Source organism: Rhodamnia argentea, chromosome 1 (genome assembly GCF_020921035.1).
Source record: "Rhodamnia argentea isolate NSW1041297 chromosome 1, ASM2092103v1, whole genome shotgun sequence".
NCBI classification, from domain to species: Eukaryota; Viridiplantae; Streptophyta; class Magnoliopsida; order Myrtales; family Myrtaceae; genus Rhodamnia; species Rhodamnia argentea.
In genome coordinates, this window is record NC_063150.1 from 3774716 (window position 1) to 3802686 (window position 27971).

General features: G+C 40.5%; 3 protein-coding genes across 7 annotated transcripts; 1 reads left to right on the forward strand and 2 right to left on the reverse strand.

Annotated features, from left to right (window-relative positions):
• Positions 1 to 252: 252 nt before the first annotated feature.
• On the reverse strand, positions 253 to 19007 carry LOC115748702 (TPR repeat-containing thioredoxin TDX). 3 transcript variants are annotated; one of them, XM_030685292.2, is made up of 11 exons: positions 18994 to 19007; positions 3916 to 4041; positions 3606 to 3639; positions 2554 to 2697; positions 2381 to 2468; positions 2197 to 2277; positions 2035 to 2099; positions 1761 to 1901; positions 1564 to 1677; positions 1113 to 1143; positions 253 to 732 (listed from the first exon to the last, which is right to left on the reverse strand). In XM_030685292.2, the coding sequence occupies exons 2-11, from the start codon at positions 4023 to 4025 to the stop codon at positions 404 to 406; spliced, it is 1137 nt and encodes a 378-aa protein (XP_030541152.2). In that variant the 5' UTR covers positions 4026 to 4041; positions 18994 to 19007; the 3' UTR covers positions 253 to 403. The 3 variants fall into 3 exon arrangements, with proteins under 3 accessions (XP_030541152.2, XP_048129331.1, XP_048129330.1); XM_048273374.1 differs by lacking the exon at positions 18994 to 19007 and having other exon boundaries at positions 3606 to 3718; positions 3916 to 4018; XM_048273373.1 differs by lacking the exons at positions 3916 to 4041; positions 18994 to 19007 and adding an exon at positions 3757 to 3882 and having other exon boundaries at positions 3606 to 3706.
• Positions 5090 to 9341, reverse strand: LOC115748703 (protein TIFY 6B-like). Of its 3 annotated transcripts, none has more exons than XM_030685294.2 (7): positions 9223 to 9341; positions 7081 to 7241; positions 6624 to 6910; positions 6401 to 6491; positions 6026 to 6314; positions 5855 to 5915; positions 5090 to 5665 (listed from the first exon to the last, which is right to left on the reverse strand). In XM_030685294.2, exons 1-7 carry the CDS (start codon positions 9290 to 9292, stop codon positions 5533 to 5535), a joined length of 1092 nt encoding a protein of 363 aa, XP_030541154.1. In that variant the 5' UTR covers positions 9293 to 9341; the 3' UTR covers positions 5090 to 5532. The 3 variants fall into 3 exon arrangements, with proteins under 3 accessions (XP_030541154.1, XP_030541153.1, XP_030541155.1); XM_030685293.2 differs by having other exon boundaries at positions 5855 to 5933; XM_030685295.2 differs by lacking the exon at positions 9223 to 9341 and adding an exon at positions 7338 to 7709 and having other exon boundaries at positions 5855 to 5933.
• Positions 18994 to 27971, forward strand: LOC115748697 (probable serine/threonine protein kinase IREH1). Its single transcript, XM_030685278.2, has 18 exons — positions 18994 to 19897; positions 20708 to 20772; positions 20900 to 21055; positions 21141 to 22490; positions 23000 to 23172; positions 23570 to 23816; positions 24178 to 24270; positions 24352 to 24492; positions 24572 to 24664; positions 24792 to 24996; positions 25217 to 25302; positions 25396 to 25484; positions 25968 to 26019; positions 26113 to 26169; positions 26271 to 26441; positions 26567 to 26644; positions 27426 to 27620; positions 27726 to 27971. The coding sequence occupies exons 1-17, from the start codon at positions 19111 to 19113 to the stop codon at positions 27510 to 27512; spliced, it is 3930 nt and encodes a 1309-aa protein (XP_030541138.1). The 5' UTR covers positions 18994 to 19110; the 3' UTR covers positions 27513 to 27620; positions 27726 to 27971.

The following is a 27971-nucleotide window of genomic DNA, read 5'->3' on the forward strand; positions in this document are numbered from 1 at the left end:
GAAAGAGCATTAATATTTTCGCGGTCATTGAACTAATAATTATTCATTCATCTGGTAATAATCCCTTATTAAGGATTATCTCTCAGATAAGTTCCGCTCATATTTTCCAATTGCCTGAGTGGGTCTGGCCTGTAAAACAACATTCAGGATATCCATGCTTTTCTTCAGGGTTAAAACAAGGAATGGAGTATTAGAAGAGGACCGAGAGGACACAGTAGGCATGTATAACTGGAGAAGCCAAACCAAACACAGTTTTTGAGCGGCCAACGTCATTTATTACACCAAACCCAGACAATTTGACATGCCTCACACCCTACAGCAGGAAAAAACCAGTATGTATACCTTCCATGTTGCAAACACCGAGGTTACAGGGCCAAGTTTCTCACTTTTCACATCCCTATAATCAGCCTCCATGCTGCGCTATCTTCCTCTCAAGGGCGCCCTTATCAGCACCAACTAATTTGTCGACCTCTTTGCCATCTCTCACGAAGAAGAAAGCAGGGACACTGCTGATATTCCAACTCGCAGCCACATCCCTCGCCTCATCAATGTCAACTTTTAGGAATACCACTTTCGGGTATTTTGCTGCTAGGCTAGTAAAAAGAGGAGAAATGAAGCGGCAGGGCCCACACCAGGTAGCAGTGAAGTAAAGGATGGCCAGGCGGGATGTTCTTGAAGCAGCATTCAATTTGGATTCCAGTTCAGCACAAGAGTGGATGCCAATTACTTGCCCTGGCAAAAGCAAGAACCGAAAAAAATAAGCAGCAAGAACCATTTCAATGTTAAGACCAAGAAAATTGATTGGAGGAATCATCATGATCATTTTGCTCATGAGGACAGAAATTTTGGGGAACTACTCTGATAAGTGTAGCTTTGAGAAAGATAAAGAAAAAACAGCAAACTCCAACCGACTGTTGAGTACGGCTCATGACAAAATATAGATGCTGGGAAAAAACACTAGAATATGTGTGAATAAAAAATAAAAAACAAGAAGAAAATCCAGTCTCAAGTTTTAGTTGGCAATTAAATCCTTCTAATTGGAGTCCTAATAAGCAATAAATAACTAAGGATTCAAGTGATAAATTACACACAAAACAAAACAATGAACTCACCATCCTTGAGAGCGGTCAAAGCATCCGACTCCTGCACAGGTGAAAAACGATCCCAAATTCCAGATAAGAGCAAAGGTCAAGGTTATGCAACTCTAGAGGATGCAGAAGGGACTTGAGTATTCACTTTCAACTCAAATGACAGGCGCATGACTCAAATCAAACCCCCTTCCAACCAAAAAAACAAAATCAAACCCCGAAATGCGCAAAGAGACTCAGCAAGGGGCATGGAAAAGCAAACAGTTCCACTTGCTTTTGCACCCCGACAGCAAGGAGTTCATGATGCCAACATGGCTATTGCGCATGGACCACAAGCAAAGTACTGTACGACATGAGGAGACGAAGCTTTGGATTGAGTTATGGTTTCTACTAAGAATCAATTAACAAGGCATCTGAAAGATTATGTGAATTTGAAATCCCAAAAAAAAAATGAGAATGTATCAAGTCATCTCACTTCAGCAGTGCGCTGGCACCGCCGCTCACGTTCAGCCTTTTTTCGCTCCTTCTCTTTGAGCAAGCGTTCATACTTTCTGCGATGCTCCTCTATTTTGTGGGCATTGGGTTCAACCTGCAAAAGCATATGGAATCTTAAACATAGATCCCTCAGCAGCTCAAGCATCCCAACTCCAGGGGAGTCGGAGTGTACAGTACCTTCTTGAGCATCATGCTAATTTCCTCATCGTGATCTAATTTTGAAGCTACATGCAGATCACCAGCTGCTGCCTCCCACTTACCCAGCATGGCCCTTGCCATCCCTCGTGCTTTGTATCCTTTAGCTGAGTCAGGGTTAATCTATGAAAAAGATAGAGGAGCTTCATCACTCCAATTCAGACACATAAGAAACATCCACATGTCACAATTATCCACTATGCCAATGCAATCCTAAGCAGTAAAGCCGAGCTGACAACAAGCTATGAACACCCACCTGTAAAGCTGCCTCTGCATCCCGAATAGCAGCATTTGGCTTCTTCAATTTGACAAAGACACTAGCTGGATGGAAAAAAGAAAATTGCTAAGGTGTAGCCACCAAGTCACATGTACACTGAGACTGCACTGTTCATTATAAATGCATGGTAATAGATGTTACCTCTAGTCGCATAGAGTATCGCTGAACATGGATTCAACATGATTGCCTCTGTTAGGTGATCTATGGCTTCATCCAGCTTACCTAGGAAGTATAAGCAATTTAAACAGACAGACCATTTTCCAGCAAGAGCAGTTGATGAATGTTAAGTTAAAAAGCCCAAATGGTATCAGCATAAATATCATGCCTTCTGACATTGCATCCACAGCTTTTAATTTTTCCATTTGTGCAGCCTCCTGCTTTTCTTCTGTAACTTCAACAGAAGGGTTTCCCATCTGTAATTAGAAAATCTGCACATTCAATTTTCATCAAAGGAGAATCCTACAGCTACTTCTCCCGGAAATCTATTCCACCGCTCACCTTTTGTGGAGGATCATCATCAGGTGCCACGGTGTCAGATTCGTCTAATTCAACATCAGATTCAACAAAGACATCATCATCATAATCCATTTCGAAATCAGTTTTGTTTGCATCAAACCCAGAGCCTGACATGCCACGGTTCTCCTGTCACATCGAGAACTAGATTAGTTCAAGCATGAAGAGAAAGATTATGAATTCAATCACTCTTTCAAGTATATAAAGCCAAAAATCAAGAAAATTGCCATGCAAATTCTTCGAGACACAGTATGAGTGGCTATATAAAAAGTGCTAATGCAAGTGATGAACCATCTGACCCAAAAATAAAAAAAAAGTGATGAACCATAAGCGGGTCAATGCATGCATTAGACCAGGTTGGAATTTCAATTACATGAGGGACATTTTTATCAGCTTGCCCTACCCTATGATCTATCTAAAGAGTTTGCCGGTTCAGATTTTTGTTTATTAATGGCAGGTGTCTAAGTAGAAACATGGATTATTTTGTCACAAAAACTTATGACTTCTTCCGAAAACTATGACCATTAAATCCAAAAGAACATAACTTTGTGGTTGCTCCCTTCTCCAATCTCGTGGTTTCTCCCAAGCTTTCTTTACTTTTGCTAAACCTCGACCAGATTCTCAACGCCAATCTTATGAATCCAAAGTAACTTTCATAATGGTATGCTCCAGTAATATCGTATGGTTTCTGTAGAGTCTCTGTATTGTCAAATACTTTTCCCTTTCTTGAGATTGGAAAACTACGTGCAATCTGTCTTTAGGCATCTTAATTATGTAATGCCTTTCTTTTGCTTTCCCTCAACTAATTTTTCTATCGATCATTTCGAGGTGAACATCTCCCAAATCATTGATTTCCCGCGAAATAAATGCACCCCAAATGCACGATTCTCATTCTATTCAGCAAACAAATGTACGAATATCAAAGTAAACCAAAACGTGTTCAATGCAGCCAATTATACTAGATGCACAGCACTTCCCGGCCAATGAAGATGTAAAAAAATGGTGTGAAAAAAGCATTTCAGGAGCAAGTTTCTCACTGATTTCGTGGCGGGCGGAATTCGTGCACCCAAGCTGCAAACAAAACATGCCACGTTCTTGAAACAATCGCGACCAGAAGAGAACATGTCACACAATCCCCTCCCCCCACCCACTCCCAAAAAAAAAAAAAAAATCAGCAGACTAAAACGTACTGACATGCTTTGTAATGAAAGATTATGGATTAACTTTCAGTCTTAACGTATCCGCTATCCAGCTAACTATATAGCAGCAGCGGCAGCAATCTGCTGGGCGATTGACCGATTCAGACTAGCGAAACACAAGCGTGCTCGTATGAACCCGATACAGTACCTCTGAAGATAGGACTTGAAGAAGGCAAGCGAAGGATCGTGGAGGATGGAAGGATCCGACCTGCACTGGTGAATGAAGTGCCTCAGCTCGTCTATCTTCTCCGATTCCATCTCTCTCTCTCTCTCTACTGTGTCTGGGAGTGTCGAGAAATGGAAGTGCGCAGATGCGCCGCGGAACCGCAACTTTCTGGAATCCGCCGTCGGGCCTCCCGGGCCGGGCCTTAAAGATCGATCTAATGATCTTGCACAAACGGGCTTTTTGGGTCCACAAGCAAAGCAACTGCAAGTTCCGATTGGTTCGGTCGGCCCGGCCCGAACTCACCAAAACTTACAGCGATGAATCCGGTCGTTTTTGCCCTTGGACTTTGTAAAATTATCAAATTTACTCTACATATACGCACATATATATATATATATATATGAAACCAATATGTGCACGTTTTGAAAAAATTCCAAGTGTTTCACGTTCTATAAAAATCAAACTACTTAGGCCACATAATTCCATAAAAGCGATAAAAATGAGAAAAGTAAAAATCATTTCGAATAGGCCGATACCAAATTCTAAATACAGTATATTCAAGAATGACATATTTTTAATTTTAGACACTCGCGTGATGTCGGTTGTTGGGTGATTATCACGATTGACATAAGGTGATCGGCATTGGCCAATGGGACAATGCCGATCATGTCTTTTTTAATACACAAAGTTGGTGAGATTCAACATTTCAAAAGTGTTGTTCTAATTATCAACAAAGAAGTAGATTTAAGGTAAGCTTAAGCTCAAAGGTAAATGGTTTAAAGACGGGTTTTTTCTGAATCAACAAGAAATTCATGCTTAATTTCTAAAGCATTTCACCGCCATTGCCGCACCACCACGAGTCACCATGGCAATAGCTACGAGGCCAACCATTAATCACCTCCACTGCGTAATGTCCCGCGGCAATGCCGCTAAAACGCAGTTATCAAGAACTTTAATTAGGTCTCCCAACTTTTCATGTGAGTGATTTACGAAAGATTTAATTCGTACACAAGTCCTTGGTAAAAAAGAAAAAAAAAATCATTTTCCAGCAAACGAGATGGAGCTTGGCAGGACCGCCAGCTTTGACCATTGGTTTTGGTCTGCACATACCAATCAACATGGAATAAACAAAAGCAGTGCAAACATCCATCCAATCTGACCGAGTCCTAATGAACCAAAGAAGCAACGCAGAGCAAAGATGAGATCTTAAGGCATGTGAGCATTATATGCAGTTCAAGTACTCCTACTGTTCTTAGCGCTGCAGATCCATCTTATGCAGCACAAATCACGAATTACTTAGAATTACATTTACACTCGGCTCGATCCGGAACAAAACTTTAACGAAGGGGGTGACGGAAATCGCATTGTTTTTTGTCGACAAATCGGATCGAAAAGACGGCAAATAGGGAGGGGAAATAAAAAAAAAAACATGGGACTAAAAAGCATACGACTAATGACTTCCAACCAAGAGTCATGGCTGGAAAAAAAAATTCATCTTGGACCAAAAACAGGAGGAGTTGCTGATGATGGCATTTGCTGGCTTGCGTAAAAAACCTTTGTCGGTATTCCCTTGCCCGGAATCCTCATCGAAAACAGCAGCTATAGCTTCTGGTTGATGTCTATGTGATGACAGGAAGCGGCGGAATTGGTAGAGCGGCTAAAGCTGTCCGAAGCTGAGCCGGTATGATCTGGAGATCTCTTGCCCGGAGCATAAGGAGACATGCACATCGCCCTGAATACAAACAGAACTTAGGTCTAGGCCAAAATATTCACAAATTTCAGCTCAATACACTTCGATTCGAATTGAACAGTGCCTATGATCGGAGACCGAATGATCCATAGAGGGTATCATCCAACAATCCAACCCAAACATTGGAAGAAGAATGAATGATGAGTGAAGGTTTTGGTATATAACACGGACCGTTCTTTGCGCTTCTCTAGAAATCGAGCCAAGGATGCCTTCCGAGCCAGAGGTAGAGCAACTGCGAGGCAACAATTAGCTTTACCGATTTGATTCAGTCTTGAAATAAGCTCATCAGTTTTATCAGAAATCTCCACCCAAAAGATTTAAGAGAGTGATGAGACAACATACCGGCCGGAAAAATAGTTGGTCTAGCCGGTGCAACGGAAGTTATTGCTTTCGGAGTCTCATGTCGTCTGATTGACGAATCGTAGGCTCCTACAGATTTCACCCTCCTCTGATCCCCATTGCTCGGAACTGCAGAAAATGAGAGCATCGACGATCTTCCGCTCCCATTCAAATCATCAACAGGCACAGGTCTGGTGATCGGCGTAATAGGTGGTGGAATTTGAGCCGATGGAACGGTCTTAGAGAGAGATGCAGAAGAACAGTTCCCTGCCAGCAACATGATTGCCCGAGCCTAACATCGGGTCGCAAACATTTTAGGCTGCCTGTCAATTTTGGAGGCTTAAATGGTAACTCATTTAAAGAGCAAGAGATATACACCTTTTCTGGAGATACATCATCGTACACATACACCGAACCGCCGAAGAAGATGGTCATCTGGGCTGGTGCTGCAGAGGATCTCGTAGCATTCCTACAAAATAAGATCACCACTTTGACCGATCATCCATTGAACTTGAAAAGTTTCCACTCCTTGCCAAAGCATAAATCAGTTTGACAAAACTTGCAGGAAAAAAAAAAATAAACCGACAGAAATCTAGATCACCTAGAATCAGTGAAGCCAACAAGAGAAGTCGAAGTCGGAGGAACTGATGCAGGAGGGACAAAGGTAAATCCCCCTTTTACAGAGGAGCAAATCACGTTTTGCTCAGAGGATGCCGCCACATGGGACTGAACGACCGGCGTCTTTGTGGCCACTTGACTGAGGTGCTTCGGGGAAGGGAAAGTCCTCGCTTCTTGGGGCCGACTGATCGGCTGCGCATTCAAGTACTGCTGAGGGTTAGCCCCTGTCACATAGTAACTTCCTGCTTGTTTGTCGCCGAACCTATTCCTCTGCAAGCCACAGAAATCCAGAATCAGTTCCGTTCCTTCACCAACAAGAAAGGAAAAGGACTAATGAGTGAAGCAAAATGCTCCAAACTCCAAGCACAGCCCAAAAAGAATGTACTCCAGCTCGGATGTTTGCAAAGATCAAGCGCTAAAACGATCGAACCAATCCATACCTCAACGTCCAACCTAGATACGGTCATAGATCCAAACGACGCTAACGAATCACAGGCGCTTTTTCCCAGCCCGTCATCCGATGAGGCCTTGAAAGATAGAAGCTGAGAAGGAGCAGAGCCCACGTTCGAGAACGACCAATGCATTCCGGGTCTGTTCAGCTCTGCAGAATCAAAAGATTACACAAAGAAACCGGCACTGATTAGACAAATCCAACCTCAGATTACTTGGGGCAACAGCTAAGCATTTTCCATCGTACCTAGCATTCGAATCCGAGAGAGAAATCGAAAAAGAGTCACAGACTTAACTAAAGAACCAGAACCGCCTTAACAGTCACCAAACCCAGAAAATTTTCTTTCAAATGCAGAGAGAGAAACGCTAATTCCTTCAAAAGCTCTATTGCTTAACATGTGAGATGAGCATTGAGCACAGGGCAAGAAAAGGCTAAAATTCTAAAAAGGAGTGGACGTTCAACGAAGGAGGGTATCAATGGAATATTAAACGCCTAAAAACTGAACGTGCGCTATAAAAAATTCCAACTTTAAGATATAATTTACGCATATGATCATCAACTAGCCAATCTGCAAGAAAGCTTTGATTAATCAAAAATACTAAATAAAGACCAGACGACCCACCAAGGTGCTGCAATGTGATTGGCCAAGACAAGCAAGCTGCAAGCTTTCTTCGTCATTTTTAATAAAAGGGTCTGTGGTCCTCTCGGCCTAGATTCATGCAAGAAAGCTACGAACCCCGTATTACTTTATTTTTTGAGATTTTAGTATTCGATTAAAGAACTCAAAAAACTTTTTTTTGTCAAGCAAGTCTCAGTACGGATGCCCGCACCTATCTAGGCGGCAACTCTATAATATGCTCATGCGAGTAAAAGAAGAAAAAATCGTGCTTCTTTTAATAATTAACGTAGTGCACAACGTGAATTGCTTAATGCAACCGCAACATAAGCAGCGATTTCTTTAAAGGCGGCACGGATGATAATAATAATAATAATAATAATAATAATGTCATCAAAGATTGGAGCACCTGACAAGACACAAATATTAAATTCCAAACAAGGACCACATTCACCCGAGATAAATTCACGAGTATGTCCTCATTTTGGAGGTGATATTCACACTAATGCCATTGGGCGCACGTCATCTACCCTGCATTGATCTCCCCTACACCGCCAAGCACACAAGCCCAGGATTTATCCTCTATTTTTCTTCATGGGTCTTGTCAAAACATGTCATGTCTATGCTAGTAATACAACAACAAACCCAAAATTTAATTTTGAGTGCACTCCAAAATGTGTTATATCTCCATGTCGACTAATATCCACTAAACGAGAAAGACGGGTTGAACCGTAATCTAATGTGCAAAAAATGGAGAGCACGCACGGCTATTTTTCCGGAGATATCGATTGACAACACATGCCTATAAATGTGGAAGTGGGCGTTATAAATCCGGACTTGCCAGTTTACCTACCCACTAATCGTGATTTTGGAAGACTATTCACACATCCTCTCGCAAGGTGAATGTGGCACGCGTATGGGGCGTCATTTAGAGCCCGGTAGCTCCGGGCATCGTATAATATTTAATTTTTTTTAATGCTATAGTATATATTTCTTACTTCTACAAAGCACATTAAATAAAAACCTAAAAACAACCCTAAGAATGCCGTGCTATTTATTCTCCACCTTACATGAGCTGCCCAAGTCAAACATCTATCGACAGAGTCAGGCAAGTGCATACCCTACAAGCAATATAAGTGTCCAAAACCCTGGAAGATAAGATAAGAAGACAAAGATTGTGGAGTAGGTAGAGCCAATCATCCCACTCATATAACACATTATAAAAACTAAACAAATGCACTTGGAAGGACAAGTAAAATATCAGCAAGATGAATACTGATTGGCAGAAACCAGCAAAAGCATTAAAGAAAGGTATGAATGTCAGGATGAGCTGCAAAAAAAAAAAAAAACATGTCTTAATTTCCACAGCCATAACCCTCCAACCAGGACAGGTGCACACTGTGTACAGTCAAAAACGTTGGACGTGGAAACCCGGAACCGATGAAGATCAAGAGCACACACCCTCGATCGAACGAAACTGAAGAACGGGGAAGAAGGAGAAATGGAGGGTCGTACCAGAACTCCCATCTTCTTTCTGGGGAAGCCAATCTGTTCTCGGATCCAAGAACAGAAAATCTCTGCCCATCTTGAACTCCACCGCTCGAACTTCTCTCTCTAAGCTGAGAGAGAGAGAGAGAGAGTTCTCTCTCATATATGTTCGACTTGTTTCTCTCTCTCTCCAAAAAGAGAAACAAAAATCTGAATGCTTTTGTTTGCGTACACTGCTCACAGACTGAAGTAGTGCTGCGCAGAGGAAGAGAGAGAGACACGTTTTCAAGAGGTCATTCAAAGAGCTCTAGACAGAGAGAGAGAGAGACCCATTTGATTTGACCGTAGGGTCGTGGATGACCGGCTGTTCCCGGTTTCCGAACACGTGCGGTGTCTCCGGGGGTAACGAACGGGCGGCGATTGCATGGTGGGCAATGCAACACGTGGGGATCCGAAACTGCTTGTGCTGAGAATTTTACCGTCTGCGCCACGTGGCGGAGTCCCCATATTTTTGTGCCTTTACCGGGAAAAATGCAGACAATGCAGCCCAAAAACGAAAAGGAGGCAAAAATCTTCTATTTTTTTGAGAAAATTCCAAAGCATGACGTGCCTTGATTTTCTTAAATAAAAACGCAAAGTAAATTTTATTTCAAACAATAACTTGAAATGCTCTCTTTATTTCATAAAAGGGTCTAGATCCTATTTTCTTTTTTGCCTTTTACTATTTTTCTTTCTTTTTTTTTCCCTTGGGCGACCACTAGCGGAAACTCACCTTGCCCAGGTGGCCGTTAAGGAGGTTGCCCTTGATGGCCACTGGAGGGTGTCCTCGCCTATGGCCGACAAGGACACCCTCTAGTGGTTGTCCCCCTAAGAAAAAAAAAAGAATATTCAAAATATGTAATGACAACAATATCTTTGGATTAGACCCTTTTTTGAAATAAAAAAATTACTTCAGGTCTTTATTTGAAACAAGCTTTTACTTTAGATTTTTATTTGAAAAAAGAAATTGAAAATTTACAAAATGTGTTGTAATTATTCCTCATGCGAGAAAAATTACCGAAATTAAGAATCCATTTGGTTCCGAGAAAATTTCAATTAAGGGCCCGAAGTACCTTTATTTTCTCAAATAAGGGCTTGAAATGTCCTCCTTATTTCAAACAAATGCATGAAGTAATTATGCATGTTTCAAACAAGGACATCTCCTTAAATTAAAAAATAAAAAAGGAAACACAAGCGGGAGGGCTGCCCTCCCGCTTGTGGTTGCCGCACCACCGGCGGTGGGGCAAGGGCGGTTGTCGTCGAGGTCACGGGTGCTTCGGAGGGGGCCGACGACCCCATCAACCGGTGGCAAGGCTAGCAAGCCCTCGGCACGATTGCGAGAGGCAACCCCTCCCGCTCATGTTTTTTTTTTTTTTTTTTAGAAAACTAAAAGATGAATAAACAAAGAAAGAAATTAAAATTTTCAAAAAAAATAAATGACAAAAATGCCCCTAATTAATTGGCAAGAGATCTTTTTTTAGATTGATATGGTAACTTCAGGCCCTTATTTGAAAAAATATCAATTTCGGGTCTTTATTTGAAATAATGATATAACTTCAGGCCCTTATTTGAAATAATGTCCACTTTAAGCTCTTATTTAAAAAAAATGAGAGCACTTTAAATCATTAATTGAAATTTTCCCTTTGGTTCCCAAATTCCTTCCTTCTTTCTTTGTCCTTTGGGCTATTTTCCTTATCTCGGGCGAACTTTTATGTCGTTTCCGCCGTTATGTGATATTGTTTCGATTTTGTGCCCACTCAAATGAAGATTTCTCCATTTAAGGCCCATCAAATTTAGGTTAAGCACAATGCACATGGCTGATGGTTCTTGTCATTTGGACGTGGCGACGTGTTTCCATCTATTTATTCTTACCTTTCTAGTCTCTAATCTGTCGAACATTAATGGCATAACTTTCGAAGTGTCCTAACTAATCCAACAAAAATGCGACGTGTCTCCTCTGAATTCTTTGCACGTCATCCTTTTCTTAGATGGAAATGGATAAACCCGCCATAATGCTTGAGGCTTCATCTCATTGTTATAATACCTCTAATAATGATGCAAAAAATCTCCATAATGATGGTAACGTTTTGTTAAGTTTCCGAAGATTTTCCGCAAAATGTGACGTATCTCCACCAAATTCTTGACAATATATTCAATCAAATCCACATTCACTCAAAAGTTTAAACTAATGAGTTATGATCCAATATGAGTATATTCTTCGATGTGGGATTTCTTTAGCACAACTCACTCATACGTGCATCCTAACATGATTTTTTATATTGATTGAAGCTTTAAATTCCTTAAGTTTCAAGTGTGCAAAAATTGCTTCTTTGAAAATCATCAAATCTGCCATATTTTGTACAGATTAGGGTTTGTGGTGTTGTTGATATGCAAAAGAAATACACAGATGTGGCTAGAATTACGGCCTATTCTACGAGAAAGAGAGATCTATCTTGGTATAATGCAATCGCTGGGACGGCAGAATCTCTCAAAGTTAGGGTTTTCGTACATTTTCTTTCTATTTTCTCCATGAAAGTACGAATGGACACGTATTTATGCTTGAAAGTCACACGTGACGTGCTAATAGAAAAGTAAGTTATGTGTTGGTTTCATTTGATAACCAAACAAAAATTTCGAGCGAGATACCATCTTAAAGTTCGAAGAAAGTGTATAAATGTATTGTCACAAAGAGGAATTGTTAAATCGTGTCAACCCCTTCTTTTAAAATTCTAAATTGAAGGGTCTTACATCTTTAGATGCAGTGAGGTTTCTAGGTAGACTTCTTTATCAAGTGTTTTTCTCGCACCAAACAATTGGGATGTGTTGCATTGGCCTACATATAATAGTTGATAGAATAATTAAATTTTAAACTACATCATCATTTAACATCTTAAGCATTTAAAACGGTTAGCAATGGTCCACAAAATCGACATGGTATAAAAGCGAGAAGGTCATGAGTCAAATCTTTTCAAGACTCTATTTGTCTTTTCAATTACATATTTTCACGCTTAGAGTGTAAGAAAAAATATCAGACTAAGCGTAAGAGATAGTGATAGAATTATTAAATATTAAATCGCGGATCGTGTAATAGCTTAAATTTTTAAAATAGTTGGTAGCGGCCCCATAAAATATGAAAATACTAGTTAAATAGGCCACAATATCCAAACAACATTAAGAAAATAAAAGAAAAATAAAGAAGATTGATGCCTTGCTAAGTTGGCAAAATTCGACCAAAATAAAATATATTCAACATGTGATGTTGAGAATAAAGAAACCGGTGGACTCGAGCATGATAAAATACGTACATATTGATTGCCACGAGAAAGCCTTGAATTGAAGAGATGGCATGTGATTGGCCAGCTTACCGCCCCACCACTCTTTTGTTGTCAACGTCCATATCTTATTGTTTGATTTATTCCTAAACTATAGGTAGACAAACAGAATGAAAAAAGGATGGCAATGCTCCAATTTTATTTGTAGTATTTCATATATATAGTCAATTACTCAATCAAGAAAGAGTCCAAATTCGAGTTGTTTACGTGTTCAATTGAACTTGTCTTCACCCGAGTGCTTAAACCAATGAGTTGTAATTTGACTACAGTGAATAAATTGTTCCGCTGTACACCAAATTCGTAACGCAGGACTTTACTACTACCCCTATTGCTTCTTTCTCCAATCTTTCCGTCTCTCAAAAGTTGAGCAAACTACCAAAAAAGGCATAAACATATTACACTTGTGCCAATTCAATTTTAAATCTTTCAGTTAGGCCAATTGAATCCTAAACCTTTTAAAAATTTGCCACTATAGTCAGTGCGGTCAATTTTGATTTGAAATCACTTACGTTGACACTAGCCACCATTTTTTTTTCTAAATTTCACGTTTATATTTTCTTCTCAATTGTAAAGCGTGAAAATACTTATGACTAAATTAGCACAATTAAAAGGTTTATAAGTAAATTGACAAAATTACAATAGACCTAAGACTTTTTGGATAACTTTCCCCAAGAATGGGATGTACGACTTTGCTAAGTTAGGGTTTTCATACCAATGTTTTTCTTCCTAAAAATGAAGATGAATGCGTATTTTTGTTTGAAAGTCACACCGCACGTGCTAACGGATAAATAAGTGATACGTTGGTTTCATTTTGAAAAGAAAAAATAATGAGATCGTTCGTCTCGTCACTTTCTTCTTCACAATCTTTTCATAACACTTCATCCGGAAATACCGTATCCGAAGATCACGTGAGACTTAAAATGTTTATTTGTCGTAGCTTGCGCTCTTTTATTTCACTCACTTCTCTTATGGAAAACTTCGTTTGTCTGTTAATCCTAGTTCCCTCACTTTTCTGGTTATTAATCCTTTGAATATGGATTTCCTCTTTGAGAAGATGCTTCAGCATAGTGACGTGAGCCCGCTGGGTCGCATTGTGATACCAAAGGTCTGTATCTTTCATTAGGGTTTGGAATACATTATCTCTGGCAGAACACAACGGATCTACCTCATCCGTTCCGTACTTGCATGAGATTTTTGCTTCAATTATATGCATTCAGACTTTTTTTTTCTAGTAAATATCACCCATTCTAAGAAGGAAAAAAAAAACAATAATTTAGTTCGAGCAGAACGCAGATGTGTAGGAAATAAATCCATTGATATGAGCCCGCATGGAACTTATGCTTCATGGATAATAATACTCGACTGGACTTAGTATTCTAGCGGAGTTTGAAAATAGAGGACCCGGAACGAACACGAAGGACCGAGTCCAGTGGCCTGGGTACCACGTGATTGGTGCAAAGAACGCCAAGAACTTCACCGTTGCAAACTTCATAAATGGGGACTCCTGGCTGCCTCAAACAGGTGTGCCATACACGAGGGGGTTGATATAGTGTTACCTAAAGATGTGTATGTGAGCACTCTTGACTGATTAATCCTTCTATGCGGGAGCCTGCAGATTAGCAGATGAGCAAAATCGAATAAAATAAGTTTGTATGAAATGAACTTTGCCACTAGTAACTATTTGGAAGATTGGTCTTGAGATTTGGATCTCCTACTTATTTCCTGCCTTATCGAAGCAATTTGCGCTATAGTAGGAAATAAATGTTATCTCCGCCCCGTGCCTCTTTTCTTGGTAAATCTAGAAGGTAACGCATGCCTAGAGTTGCTGATCCCACAGGAACTATTGAATGTCCACAGGTTTAGTGATCTATCTAAATATAATAGGACTTTGATGGAAATATGAAACGAAAGCGGAGATAGCACTTGATAAACAGAGCGCAGTTGCAAATTCGGATTAAGATGAATTGCAGCGTCAAATATGTGCTTCAATTTGATCTTTTTGGTGAAATCTCATCTAGGTCTCACAGTTCTTGAACTTGTGATACGTAAATTGGTGGATTTTGTAGAATTAATTTGGACCAACACTTCTGTTTCCGAATATATTGAACTTGGTTTTTTTACTGCCAAGTACAGTTCTAAGGAAAGGAATTGACCCACCTTCGACGATATATGGGGCATTCATGTGGCTTGGCTTCTACTATAAGTTTAAAAAATCACATTTGCTATCTTCTCTTTCCCACTTTTAAAATTTACCCCCCTTTTTAGGAGAGAAACTCTCTTTAATGTTTCGTTTGTTTCGCGAAAAAACGAATAATCTAGAAAATATTTTCCTAAAAATGTTCGCTTACAAAAACGATTGGGCGGAAAACATTTTTATCGTCCACGAAGCTATTTAAACATATATTATTATAGATAGTGGAATTTTTTTTATGAACTAATTATTTCAAGGGAAACAAATGATCATTTTCAAGAAAATAATTTTCAAATTATTCATTTTTCTCGAAATAAATGAAGCCTAATTTTTATTTTTTTCGCTGGAGTTGTTTTTGACCAATGTTTTCCTACACCCCTGATACGTGTAATTAAGAACATGTTTAAAATGTCGAACAAAATGAGAGAAAAAGAGCCCTTCGAGTAGGAGTTGTTTTAAAATTTGAAGCACAAAAAGGAAATTAAAAAGAAAAGGGGAAAAAAAAAGTTGAATGTGAAGAAGTGGCTAGGCATGGACCACTATGCCGAAGTAGTTCAAAGCTAGTATTTTCTGATTAAGTGCAATTCATTGAATTCTTTTCTTGTTCCCCCTTTGGGTTGGAGACTTTTCCGCAATAAATGGGCATAGATTGTTCGTTATAATAAGTTCAATTAAGTTTGATATCGGATGTATGGGATGGAAAATTGGATGTAGGTACTTGGCATTTGTTGGAATGTTAAGACCACGCCACGCCGGGTAATTAAGACGGATAATTTAATCAAAGCAACAAAGGTGGACAACATTCACCTAACATGTCGTATCGCTCCGTCAGCCGGTTCCGTTGATCGATTTTGCCTGTACAAACGTGGTCATGATTGCACAAGTACTCGCGATGGTCTTCGATTTGAGGGGCGAAAGAGCGATCGAGGTGACCGGAAGAAAGTTGTTTTTGGATGGCATTCGGCACGGCTTAACAAAGCAACTTTAACGTTCCATGAGTGAAATGAACACGTCAACATTTTTCGTTAATCAAATTGGATAGAGTTAAGGGAATGACTTGATTGCACCAACTTGATAAGTTTTAGGATTCGATTGCACTTTTTGCAAGTTTTACAACTCAATTGCTCTTTCATGATAAGTTTTGGGACTTATGGTAAACATATCCTAGAGAAAATAAGAAACAGGGAATCTGTTTAAGGTACCAGGCCTAGAATGTGATGGGCTTGTGTGGGCCAATGTTTATGGGCCTTAATCTCCCAAAACAAGCCCACCGTTCCGAAGGCGCTCAACTTAGATAAAACGAAGTGAAAAGAGACAATCGATTTGCAGCGAATTCATACGATGCACCTCCAATAGTCAAGTCCACGAGAAATCGTCAGCCCACGGGCCCTTAACCGATAAGTTTTAGGATTCAATTGCACTTTTTGCAAGTTTTACGACTCAATTGCTCTTTTATGATAAGTTTTAGGATTCGATTGCACAAGTACTCGCGATGGTCTTCGATTTGAGGGGCGAAAGAGCGATCGAGGTGACCAGAAGAAAGTTGTTTTTGGATGGCATTTGGCATGGCTTAACAAAGCAACTTTAACGTTCCGTGAGTGAAACGAACACGTCAGCATTTTTCGTTAATCAAATTGGATAGAGTTAAGGGAACGACTTGATTGCACCAACTTGATAAGTTTTAGAACTCGATTGCACTTTTTGCAAGTTTTACGAATCAATTGCCCTTTCACGATAAGTTTTAGGACTTCGCTGAACATATCCGAAAAAAAATAAGAAACGGGGAAGCTGTTTAAGGTACCACCAGGCCTAGAATGTGATGGGCTTGTGTTGGGCCAGTGTATACAGGCCTTAATCTCTTGAAACAAGCCCACCGTTCCGAAGGCGCTCAACTTAGATAAAACGAAGCGAAAAGAGACGATCGATGCTTCTCAAAGATTCTGCGGCGAATTCATACGATGCACCTCCAATAGTCAAGTCCCCACGAAATGGTCAGCCCATAGGCCCTTGACTTTCATGCTGCGGACCACAGGCTCGCAGTTAAGCCGGGCGATGCCGAGTCCGGTCGGATCCCGAGACCGCTCCGTCCGACAAACAAAGGGACAAGGAGGAGATCTAACTGGGCGCGGAAAATAGTGACGGTATTGAATTTCTAGTGAGAAAGGCGGCAATAGGGGGAATTATGCAAATTATTCTGAATTTTCATTCCTTACCCCCTCAATTTTCTTCCCCTTCTTTCATCCCGCGAATATCATGTGGGCAGGGTTTGGATGCATTTCGGCCCTATTGACCAGATGATACGGTCTAATGATGGCCACCCTCATCTTAATCGATTGTATGCGTTCACCTAAAATAAAGAGATAATTTTGGACTCCGTTTGTTTCGCAAAAAATGCTTGCAAAAATTAGATTTATTTTCTAGAAGTTATTTTTCACGAAACAAACGAAATCTTAGATCCAACACAAGTTGGTTTACAGGTTTTGAAAGAGGATTAGCGTGTTCGGTACAAGTTCCGAAACAGATTCGTGGATCCGCTGATCTACCGTATTTTCAATCACATTTTGTACCGCGAATTACCGAAGTAGTTCCCAATATATCGTCTTTTCTTTTTGACATGTTAATCTGTGGTAGTCAAACCTTGTTCTTCACATAGGTCCTTAGAACGAGTGGTGGCCGAACTTCCAAAGCCTCCAAGTTTTACTTTTCTTTCTTCATGGGGAAGAAGAACAATAAATAAAAAAAAACAGCCACCACCAAATCAAATCATACCATATATAAAATATTCCAAATAAGTCTGAAATACCTTTATTTTCTCAAATAAAAATTTGAAGCGGATCTTGTTTTAAATAAAAGCCTGAAATACTCTTTATTATTTCAAAGAAAGTCCCGGGCAAGAGCATTTTTATCATTTATATTTTTCAAGTTTGTAGTAATTAGATTCTCCGTGCCTCATTTGGCCACTCGAGGGGCAACCTCTCATGGTTCTTATGGAGAAATCCTTTATGAATGACGTACATTAACCGCATTTATATAAGAAAAATCGAGATCGGTGATATAACACAGGGCCTTCCAAAAGTGGAACAAGTGTTAGAAGTGCATTTAATTGATTCAATATCGATGAATCTAAAAAAAAAAGAATTGAGGGTTGGAACGAGCAAATAAAAATAAATCTTGAAATTCCTTGGGGATTCTTGATTGGAGCTAAGCTAACTATAGTGCAAAGTCATATATATCTTTGATTGATAAGACCCAAAAGTTTTATCGATCCCCAAGTACAAATCCATAATAGACACAGAGAAATTATTGGACGCCAAATAACATCAAAGGTGTTGGTTTTTTAGGATGGAATGTCTAGTGTTTTTTTACCTGGAGAATGATTGGATTATTGCAAGTGGCATTTGATTTTTTTTCCTTTCTTTTTTTCCGCTTTATTTTTGCCGGTGGTTGGCCATATCGATAATCGATAGGGACTAGGTGAGTCGCCCGTGCTAGCCATTGGAGAGACCGACCCTTGCCGGATCTAGGCGAGGATCATCTTGCTCACGGCTTGCGAGGGCGGCCTTGCACAGGGAGGGAGAGCCGACCCGATTGGCCATAGGCGAGGCCGACCTCGGCCAGATTTGGGCAAAGGCCGTGATCGTGGCTAGCAATCGGCGAGACCTCGCCCGGTGGCCCGCAAGGGTCGTCGGGCCCTTGCTGGCAACAAAAAAGGAAAAAGAAAATAAATGGGGAAAAAGAGAAGAAAAGATCAAAAAAGTAAATGACGAGAATGCCCCTAGTCGGGCATTTCTTTGAAATAGTAGGGGCATTTCAAATCCTTATTTAAAATAAAATCCATTTCATATCTTTATTTAAAAAAAAATGAGGGCACTTTAGATTAGTATTTAAAAATTTCCCTATCATATATTATGTAAATAATTTTCTTTCCAAAAAGAGAAATTAGCAAAAAATTTCCTTTTTTTTATATATATTTTCCTCTTTTTCGGCTTTTAGTTCAAATTCCACAGCTACAGTTTTTACTTTTTACAGAGTTGCGATAATCCCACGAGACTTTCACACACAAAGTCGCGTCCTCTTCCTGGTTGCTTCAACCCCTTTCTGCCTCTCTCGGTGTCCCCCTGATTTTCCGTCCTCTCTGCTCATCGAAGTCCAAAACTGTCCGCAACCTCTGTCTCTCTCCCTGGTAATAAGCCTAAGCTTCACAGTCGCTCTCTCTCTCTGTTTCTCTCTCTTTTTCTCTCTCCCTCTCTATCTATGCCGCCGCAGTCTCGACCACCGATAAGCGTCTTCTATGCTACTTGTGAACCTCCAACATAGCAGCGAGGCTTCAAGGAGAATCCGCAGCGAACGGACATGGTGTTCAAAGGGCGATTCTTTTCCTCCAAGAAGTCGGACTCCTCCAGCCCCGACGGATCCAACAGCCCTCGATCCCTCGGATCCAACTCCCCCATCCGATCCGACAAGAAGAAGACCAAATCCACCTCCAAACTCGACGACTCCACCGCCCCGACTTCTTCCTCCGGCTTCGCCTCCCCATGTCGTCAAACCCAAGTCAAGGACGGTCAGAAGAAGAAGGATTCCAAGTGCAAGGAGCCCGAGAAGTCGAACCAAGCTCGAACCACCCCGCAGAAGCACAACCCCGTGTCTTTTAAGTCGGGCTCGTCGCTTGGGTCCAAGTCCAAGAAAGCGACCATCGCAGCCGCAGCCGCAGCCGCAGCCGCAGACCCGGTTGAAGAAAAGGAAGCGCCTTCTTCGGTGTCGCCCATATTGGCTTCTTCTTTGGGATTGAACAGGATAAAGACGCGGTCCGGGCCCCTGCCGCAGGAGACCTTTTATGGGTTTAGGGGTGACAAGGGGTCCGGTTTGGGGGCAAGTAACCTCTCCAGGCCGAGTGTGAATGTCGGGGATCGGAGTTCGGGGTCAGCGAATTCGAGTTCCGGCAGTGGTGGCAAGAAGAAGGAAACGGCCTTTGCTCTGAGCAGAATGGGTCTTCATCAGGACGATGCGGTGTTTGGAAATTGGGTCGAAAATGGGACTAATTCCGACGGCATGTCACCTGGGAGTGTGCCGTCAAGGGATCGGAGCCCTAATTTGCCTGCAGCTTCCAGTGTAGCGAATGCCGAATCGTCTTCTGGAGCAGGTATGCATTTGGTAACGTTTGTGCTTGTTTTTTTTTTTTTTTTTCAATCTCACAGCTCTTCAGATACGTCATTTGCAAGTGCGTGTTAGCTGCTGCACTTTTTTCAATTGCCTGTGTGCCAAATGAGATTCTAAAAGTTCCCAAATCAGTCATTTGTTGGCTGTTCATGTTCATTGTGCCAATGTGTTTGGAGTCTGGACTGGTGAGAATATGACATAACAGCTTTAGGTGTAGTCTAACTTCTTTGTGATTTGGCCAATTAGTTATAGGGTAACTTAAAGTAAGCGCTATGCGGGAGATATTGATACGGAAGAGAGGACATGAGTATCACAGGATAGGCTTCATGAGGCGGGTATGATTGCATATAATACGAGATATATTTTCTACTAGTAATCAAGGAAAGGAAGTGAGGATGAAGATGAGATGAGTATACTTGTGTGGTCAGGCTGATGAACGATTCGTAACGGTAGGGTTTTCATAAGATGAGCGGGGACGTGGTTGCCTAAAACTCTTTTGTCCACTTTAGGTATGCTTTTGCCAACAATTAATTTAAAAAATGTAGAGGAAGGGTATGACAAAAAGCGGTCGCGACTAGTGCAATATAGAGTTACTATATGAAGCTGTAGAGGAGGGCCTCCTTTTTTTTTTTTTGGGGGGGGGGGGGCGGGGGGATTGGAAGGGTCAATATCTGACGCATGAGAGGATTTGTAATCATGAGTCGTGAGAGTTATGCTAGCCTACACACTGTACATTGCCAGACTTAATATTTCTTTCTTAGCCTCATTCTATATCTTGAATTATCTCTATTAGGCCATGCAGATTCATCGTGGGGCCGTGCTGGAGACTTAAGAAGTTCTGATGTTTGTACACCTGAGGTACTGTTAAGAGATTCTTATTAATGCTGCACATGCAGATCCTAATGCTCTGAATCATCATTATTTGTGCGTGTAATGTAAAAATGGAACATACTCTTATTTATACTTCATATGATTCTGAATAAAGGAATCGGAGTCTCCCCGTTTTCAAGCGATTCTGCGTGTGACAAGTGCACCAAAGAAGCGATTTCCTGGTGATATCAAAAGTTTTTCACATGAGTTGAACTCAAAAGGTGTGCGGCCTTTCCCATTTTTGAAGCGTCGTGGCTTGAATAATCTGGAGGTACTGTGATTTGAAGCCTTGCAACTCTCCAGATGATAAAACTTCTTGTTCTATCTTGTTCTGACAACTTTGATGCTCTTTACAGGAGATTCTGGTTGTAATTAGAACCAAATTTGACAAGGCCAAGGAAGAAGTCAACTCTGATCTGGCTATCTTTGCAGCTGATTTGGTGGGAATTCTTGAGAAAAATGCAGAAAGTCATCCCGAGTGGCAGGAGACCATCGAAGACCTGCTGGTGTTAGCTCGTAGGTGTGCTATGACATCACCTGGAGAGTTTTGGCTTCAGTGTGAAGGTATAGTTCAGGAGCTGGATGACAGGCGCCAAGAACTTCCCATGGGAATACTGAAACAACTTCACACAAAAATGCTTTTCATCCTGACAAGGTGTACTAGGTTGTTGCAGTTCCATAAGGAAAGTGGATTGGCCGAGGATGAGCAGTTCCTACATCTTCGTCAGTCCAGGGTGCTGCATTCTGCTGATAAGCGAGTTCCGCCCAGCATGGGGAGAGATGGTAACAGTTTGAGTGCTGCAAAGCCTTCAAAAGCACCTTCATCCAGGAAATTTTATAGCCAAGAGCAGCATGGTTTGGTATGGAAGAGAGAACATTCCGTGCAGAGAGATGATGCTCTCTCTCCCCCAGCTAATGACACTCCTAAGAACGAGTCTCCTGGAGGCAGGAATCGGATGTCTTCATGGAAAAAATTCCCGGCTGCAGCTGGGAAAACCTTGAAAGAGTCTGTCCCAGCAAAGGAGCATCACGATAGCAAGGTCGAACCTGAAAAAGCGTTCAACAATAGGAGAAAAATGTCCGATGGGGATGTTGTTGCAAAGTCTCCTGAGCTCCTTTCTTCCCAAGAGTCTTTGAAGCATCAGCACAAGGCTTCTTGGGGTTACTGGGGAGATCAAGCAAATGCTTCTGGGGAAAGCACCATAATATGTCGTATTTGCGAAGAGGAGGTTCTCACTTCATTTGTAGAAGATCACTCTCGAATTTGTGCAGTTGCTGATCGATGCGATCAGAAGGGTTTAAGTGTCAATGAGCGTCTTCTCAGGATATCTGAAACTCTTGAAAAGATGGTTCAGAAGGATGTTCAACATGTTGGCAGCCCAGATGTTGCCAAGGTATCAAATTCAAGTGTCACTGAAGAATCTGACATACCCTCACCGAAACTCAGTGACTGGTCAAGGAGAGGTTCAGAGGACATGCTTGATGGTTTCCAAGATGTCGATAACTCCATTTTCATGGACGATATGAAGGGTCTACCTTCCATGTCATGTAAAACCCGTTTTGGTCTTAAGTCTGATCAGGGAATGACGGCATCGTCTGCTGGAAGTATGACACCTCGGTCTCCTGGATTGACACCAAGAACCAGTCAGCTAGACTTGCTCTTGGCAGGGAAGGGTGCTTTCAGTGAGAATGAGGATCTCTCGCAGGTATCTTCTTCAGTTCTTTGTCTTAAAATGCTTGAGCTGCTTTTCTCAGTGATATCTTATATTGCTTGCAAAACTTGATGTGTCAGTATGATATATGACTGGAAAGTTTTAAGTTCATCCTCTGTGCTTTGACTTAACTTATTTGAAAAACAGTGATGATCTTACAGCATTTACTTTTGGTTTTACTGGAGGAAGTCACAAGCAAAGCTGCAAAAGACATGTCTGAGGCATTAATCCTCAATCGTAATCCTAAGCAGCCAAATGGTTCCCTTATGGATTGGCCCATCAATTGGCTTAAGACCTAAGGGCGACAAACATGCATTCCATACTTAGTGTCTCTGAAATTATGTGCCTGGATAACGTCACGTTCTACAAGTCAATTATGAAAAGTAATTTGACATTCATATCAGAATGCACTAGCTGAGTTTGCATAGTTTACGCTAATCCTTTACGATGAGATTGTTTCATTAGTTGTGCAGTCTTGGTAAGTTGAAGTATCTTTTCTACAGATGAATGAGCTGGCTGATATTGCTCGATGTGCAGCAAGCACACCATTGGAAGATGAGAGATCGTCACCCTTCTTACTGACCTGTCTTGAAGATTTGAGGATGGTTATTGATCGGCGGAAGTTTGATGCACTTACGGTGGAGACCTTTGGAACCCGAATTGAGAAGTTGATACGGTGCTTAATTTACTGATGATTTTGTTTCTAAATCCAGTAAAGTAGTGATATTTTTATTGGATAACAATTAGTTTGCATGCTTTGTTAATGTACAAAAAGCACATTGCCTTGATGGAAATCGGACGGGTAATATGCAATTTGATTAATTAAAACTTAAGGTCAACTATCTTTTGTTAAATAATATTCTTGATGCAAAAGTGGTTTTCTCATATTTTGCAGTTTTTGTTCTTTTCAAAGCAAAAGCAGAAGACACCATTCTAATGATACCTCAGAGCTTATTTGCTCTATCCTTGATTAATTTGATACATTTTAAGTTTTGGGTTCACCTGGTCTGAAAGAAGACTGGTCACTCTTATGTGACTTTCATCATTGATTGTGATTGGATTTCATCCTCTAGGGAAAAGTATTTACAGCTCTGTGAGCTGGTGGATGATGAAAAGATCGACATAACAAGTACTGTTATTGATGAAGATGCTCCTTTGGAAGATGATGTGGTTCGTAGCTTGCGAACAAGCCCTGTACATACTTCTAAAGATCGAACATCCATTGATGACTTTGAGATCATCAAACCAATTAGCCGTGGTGCTTTTGGACGCGTTTTCTTGGCTAAAAAGCGAACGACTGGCGACCTTTTCGCTATAAAGGTAATGCCTCTTGATTTAAATTTTCAATCTTTGTTTGTTATCATAAGCAATTGTTTCACCTTTTCTCTTTCTATCAAAGAACTAGCTAACAAATTTTTGGAAGGGGTTCTTAACTTTTACTTTTTTTAAGAGTAAAGCATGTTAACATATAGTGATTCTTGAAGTCAGGAACACCTCTTGATGCGTCATTTAGTTAATGAAGGTTCTGTTTTATGAATCATAGTCGGGAAAAGGTATTAGAAAGAACCTTGTTGTTAAAACTTGGCAGAAGAACTCTTTTTATTCTTGCTATGATTATATGGAGTCTTCACCTGTATATTGCTTGTGACTTGCATTATCTGTGTTCTGCTTTGTCCAACAGGTTCTTAAAAAGGCAGATATGATTCGCAAGAATGCTGTTGAAAGTATTCTGGCTGAACGTGATATTTTGATTTCAGTCCGTAATCCTTTTGTGGTGAGCAGGTCTATCTATGAAGCACCTCATTGTCTATATAATACATGGTTTCCTGTATTCATTTGCTTTTGTCTGTCTCAGGTTCGCTTCTTTTATTCTTTCACTTGTCGTGAAAATTTGTATCTTGTGATGGAGTATTTGAATGGAGGAGACCTGTATTCGTTGTTGAGAAACTTAGGCTGCTTAGATGAAGAAGTTGCTCGCGTGTATATAGCAGAAGTGGTAAGTTGCTAGTGTTACTTGGATGTGGTACTGTACAAATTATGATGCAGTCTTAAGAACCATGAACATATCCATGTAGGTGCTCGCTCTTGAGTATTTACATTCTCTGCGCGTGGTTCATCGTGATTTGAAGCCTGATAATTTGTTGATTGCTCACGATGGTCATATCAAGGTAATTGTAAGAGACTCTTTTCAGTAGGAACATGAGGATTTTCCTTAGTAATTTTTGACATCTCTGTCTGGTCATTAATTATAAAAATTTCAATTTTTGTTTAGCTGATAGTTTATTTTACGTACAGTTGACAGACTTTGGGCTTTCTAAAGTTGGTCTCATCAACAGCACCGATGATTTATCGGGTCCCGCAGTTAGTGGCACATCCATGCTTGTAGATGAAGAGCCTCAGCTATCTATGTCCGAGAGTCAGAAAGAAAGACGGAAGAAACGTTCTGCTGTGGGCACACCAGACTATCTGGCACCAGAAATACTTCTGGGAACAGGACATGGTCTGTATTGCCTTTCGCTTTATTTTTGTATACAATTTGTCATTCGTTTTTCATGTTCACTCTGTTGATTTTTTTATCGCTAAAGGAAAATCGCAAATACCCCTAATGTACAGTCATGTCATCACTGATCACACTCCTGAATGTTGCGTTATGTTGTTCCTTTATTCACTGATTGTAGCAGTAGGGCTAACATAATCACATCTCACTTATTGCATTTCAGGCACGACTGCCGATTGGTGGTCTGTTGGGGTTATATTATTTGAGTTGATTGTTGGAATCCCTCCATTCAATGCGGAGCATCCACAGGTTAGTTTCTTATCTTTTACCTAGTAGTTGAGGTTTTTTTAGTGTAATTATGTAAAAATTATTTATCCAAACTGACCATTCTGATTCTTTCAGACAATATTTGATAACATTCTTAATCGTAATATACCTTGGCCTAGAGTGCCTGAAGAAATGAGCGCTGAAGCACAAGACCTAATTGATCGGTGAGTTAACTTCTCTTTTACTCAGGCACTTAGAATTTGTCGATGTTGGATGAATATTTGCTGATCTAATTTGACAAATCAATCTTCAGGATGCCAGGGAAATTAAATAATCAGGAGAGTTTTCCATAAATAGCCCCCAAATTTTCCATTTTGATCCCCCATCAGCGATCCATTCTCTCTTGGTCTTTGGTAGATTCATTCTTAAATTCAAAAGAAGAAAAAATGGAAGTTTTTAACAAGATTCAAAGCGGCCCCCAAAAAACGATTCCTGCAGTGCGTAGTTTCTGTATTTTTTTTCTTTATGCCCCTCGACATTTTTTTGAGAACTAAACTTATGAGGAAAGAGAGAATGGAAATGAACACTCTGAACAGATACTCTTCTGAAATTCATATTTTGGCTTCCATGATGATCAGTCAAGATGAAATTATTATGTTTCAACATCAAGTTAAAACGTTAACAATGTGCCTCATTTGATTTCAAAGGTTACTGACCGAAGATCCTCACCAGAGACTTGGAGCTAGAGGAGCATGGGAGGTGATTGTTTTTTCCTTAAATCTATTTGGGGGAATAATCATGTTCATGAAATTGATGTTTAGTTATTCGGTGAACTGACAATTAAACTTACAGGTGAAGCAGCATGTCTTCTTCAAAGATATCAATTGGGACACTCTTGCCAGGCAAAAGGTTTTACTATCATGTTTACCATTCATTTCCTAGCATTTAGTTCGTCGACGTTTTGTTCATTTTCATATTGACCCATGGCATCTGGACGACTTTGTTTACAGGCGGCATTTGTCCCCTCTTCAGAAAGTGCCCTGGATACGAGTTACTTCACAAGCCGCTACTCGTGGAATCCTTCGGATGAGCAATTTTATCCAGACAGCGAGTTCGAGGATATGAGTGACGCGGATAGCTCAAGTGGAAGTAGTTGCCTCAGCAATCGCCAAGATGAAGTGGTAAAGTTAATCAAGATTTTTCAAACTTGATAACATTGTTGTGATGTATTTTGTTCTTTTGACTGTTTTGTATTAGTATATGACCTCACGTTAGTGGACTTGTTCTGGATGATGATGACATGCAGGGAGATGAATGTGTGGGTCTTGCTGAGTTTGAGTCTGGCTCATCTATCAACTACTCATTCAGCAATTTCTCATTCAAGGTAATAGCTGACTATAGAATTTCATTCCATGCTGTTGTGCATCCAAAGCTGGATTGAGATAACTTCTTAACTTTCTATCACGACATCATCATTCTTCCTGGGTTTTCGCCAAGTTCACTCTTCAGCATTTTGCGAATCTGCGGATTCATATTAAGAGCTGGTATGCTAAATGACGAATTTTTCCGTAGCTAAGCCACCTGTCATAATCATTTCCCTATGAGCAGAAATCTTATATTATGATAGTACATTCTAGGCTTCAATTGCAGAAAAATTGGATTATGATAATTGACATGTTTTCTAGGGAAAAATAGCATTAACATACCTCATCTTTCACCTTATGGACAGTTACATACCTCATGTTGAAAATACCAAATACATTACTGAATGTTACGATCGGAGACCACTTTGCACGTTTACATCAATTATCCTATTGTTCCTATGTATGAAAATGCCTTTCTTTTTCCAGAAATGCTCATCCCAGACTCCTACATTTTCGCACCCAGTCTAGAACATTGAAAACCAACTAAAAACTAAACTACCAAACCCTAAGCAGATGTCAAATCGAGTTTGTAAGGATGGGCAATATGGTCTTTTCGATATGGGATTTTGTTTAGAGGTGTGTGAGTGGTATTTGCGAAAACAGAGATATACAAGTGTTGGGTCGAAATTGAGGTTTGTTTCCGGTATCCTCCCTGTGTTTTATGATTTGTATGTTATGGCTGCTACCTTGTAGGACATACTTATATTTACTTGGCTTGCGATGTCCCTTCAATTTTCACAGAATCTGTCTCAGTTGGCATCAATCAACTATGATTTGCTATCATCTAAGGGATGGAAGGATGACCCTCCACCCAATTCCAGTGCATGATCGCTTATCTTCCCCTGCAAAAGTGGGGAGGGAATACTATTGAACTTGGCTTATGACGGGCTTTGGAGGGCACCGATTGACCTCGTCGCTTTTGTATACCCTGTACATGTATGTATCTGAACAGTTCAGCCTCCTCTTTTATCAGACTTTCCTTTGTCGTATTCTCTGTTTTACAAATGTGAATCCTTGCTGAATGTGATCTTTCTTTTGCAGAGATAGAAGAGACATTGATGGAGAAACTGTGCCAGAGATGTGCTCTCTCTCTCTCCGATTTGGTAACTTTTCCACGCCGTGGGGGTTCCAATTTTGCCATCGAATTGTTTTTGGGTTGGTAACGAGTTTGGGTTGTCAATGTACCTTCAACTTACGTGCCTAGGTGTCGGTGTATTTATGACCCTTCAGAGTGTATCATCTGCGATCTGCAGAAGTTGGCAATGAGAACACATCTCCCTTTTCTCG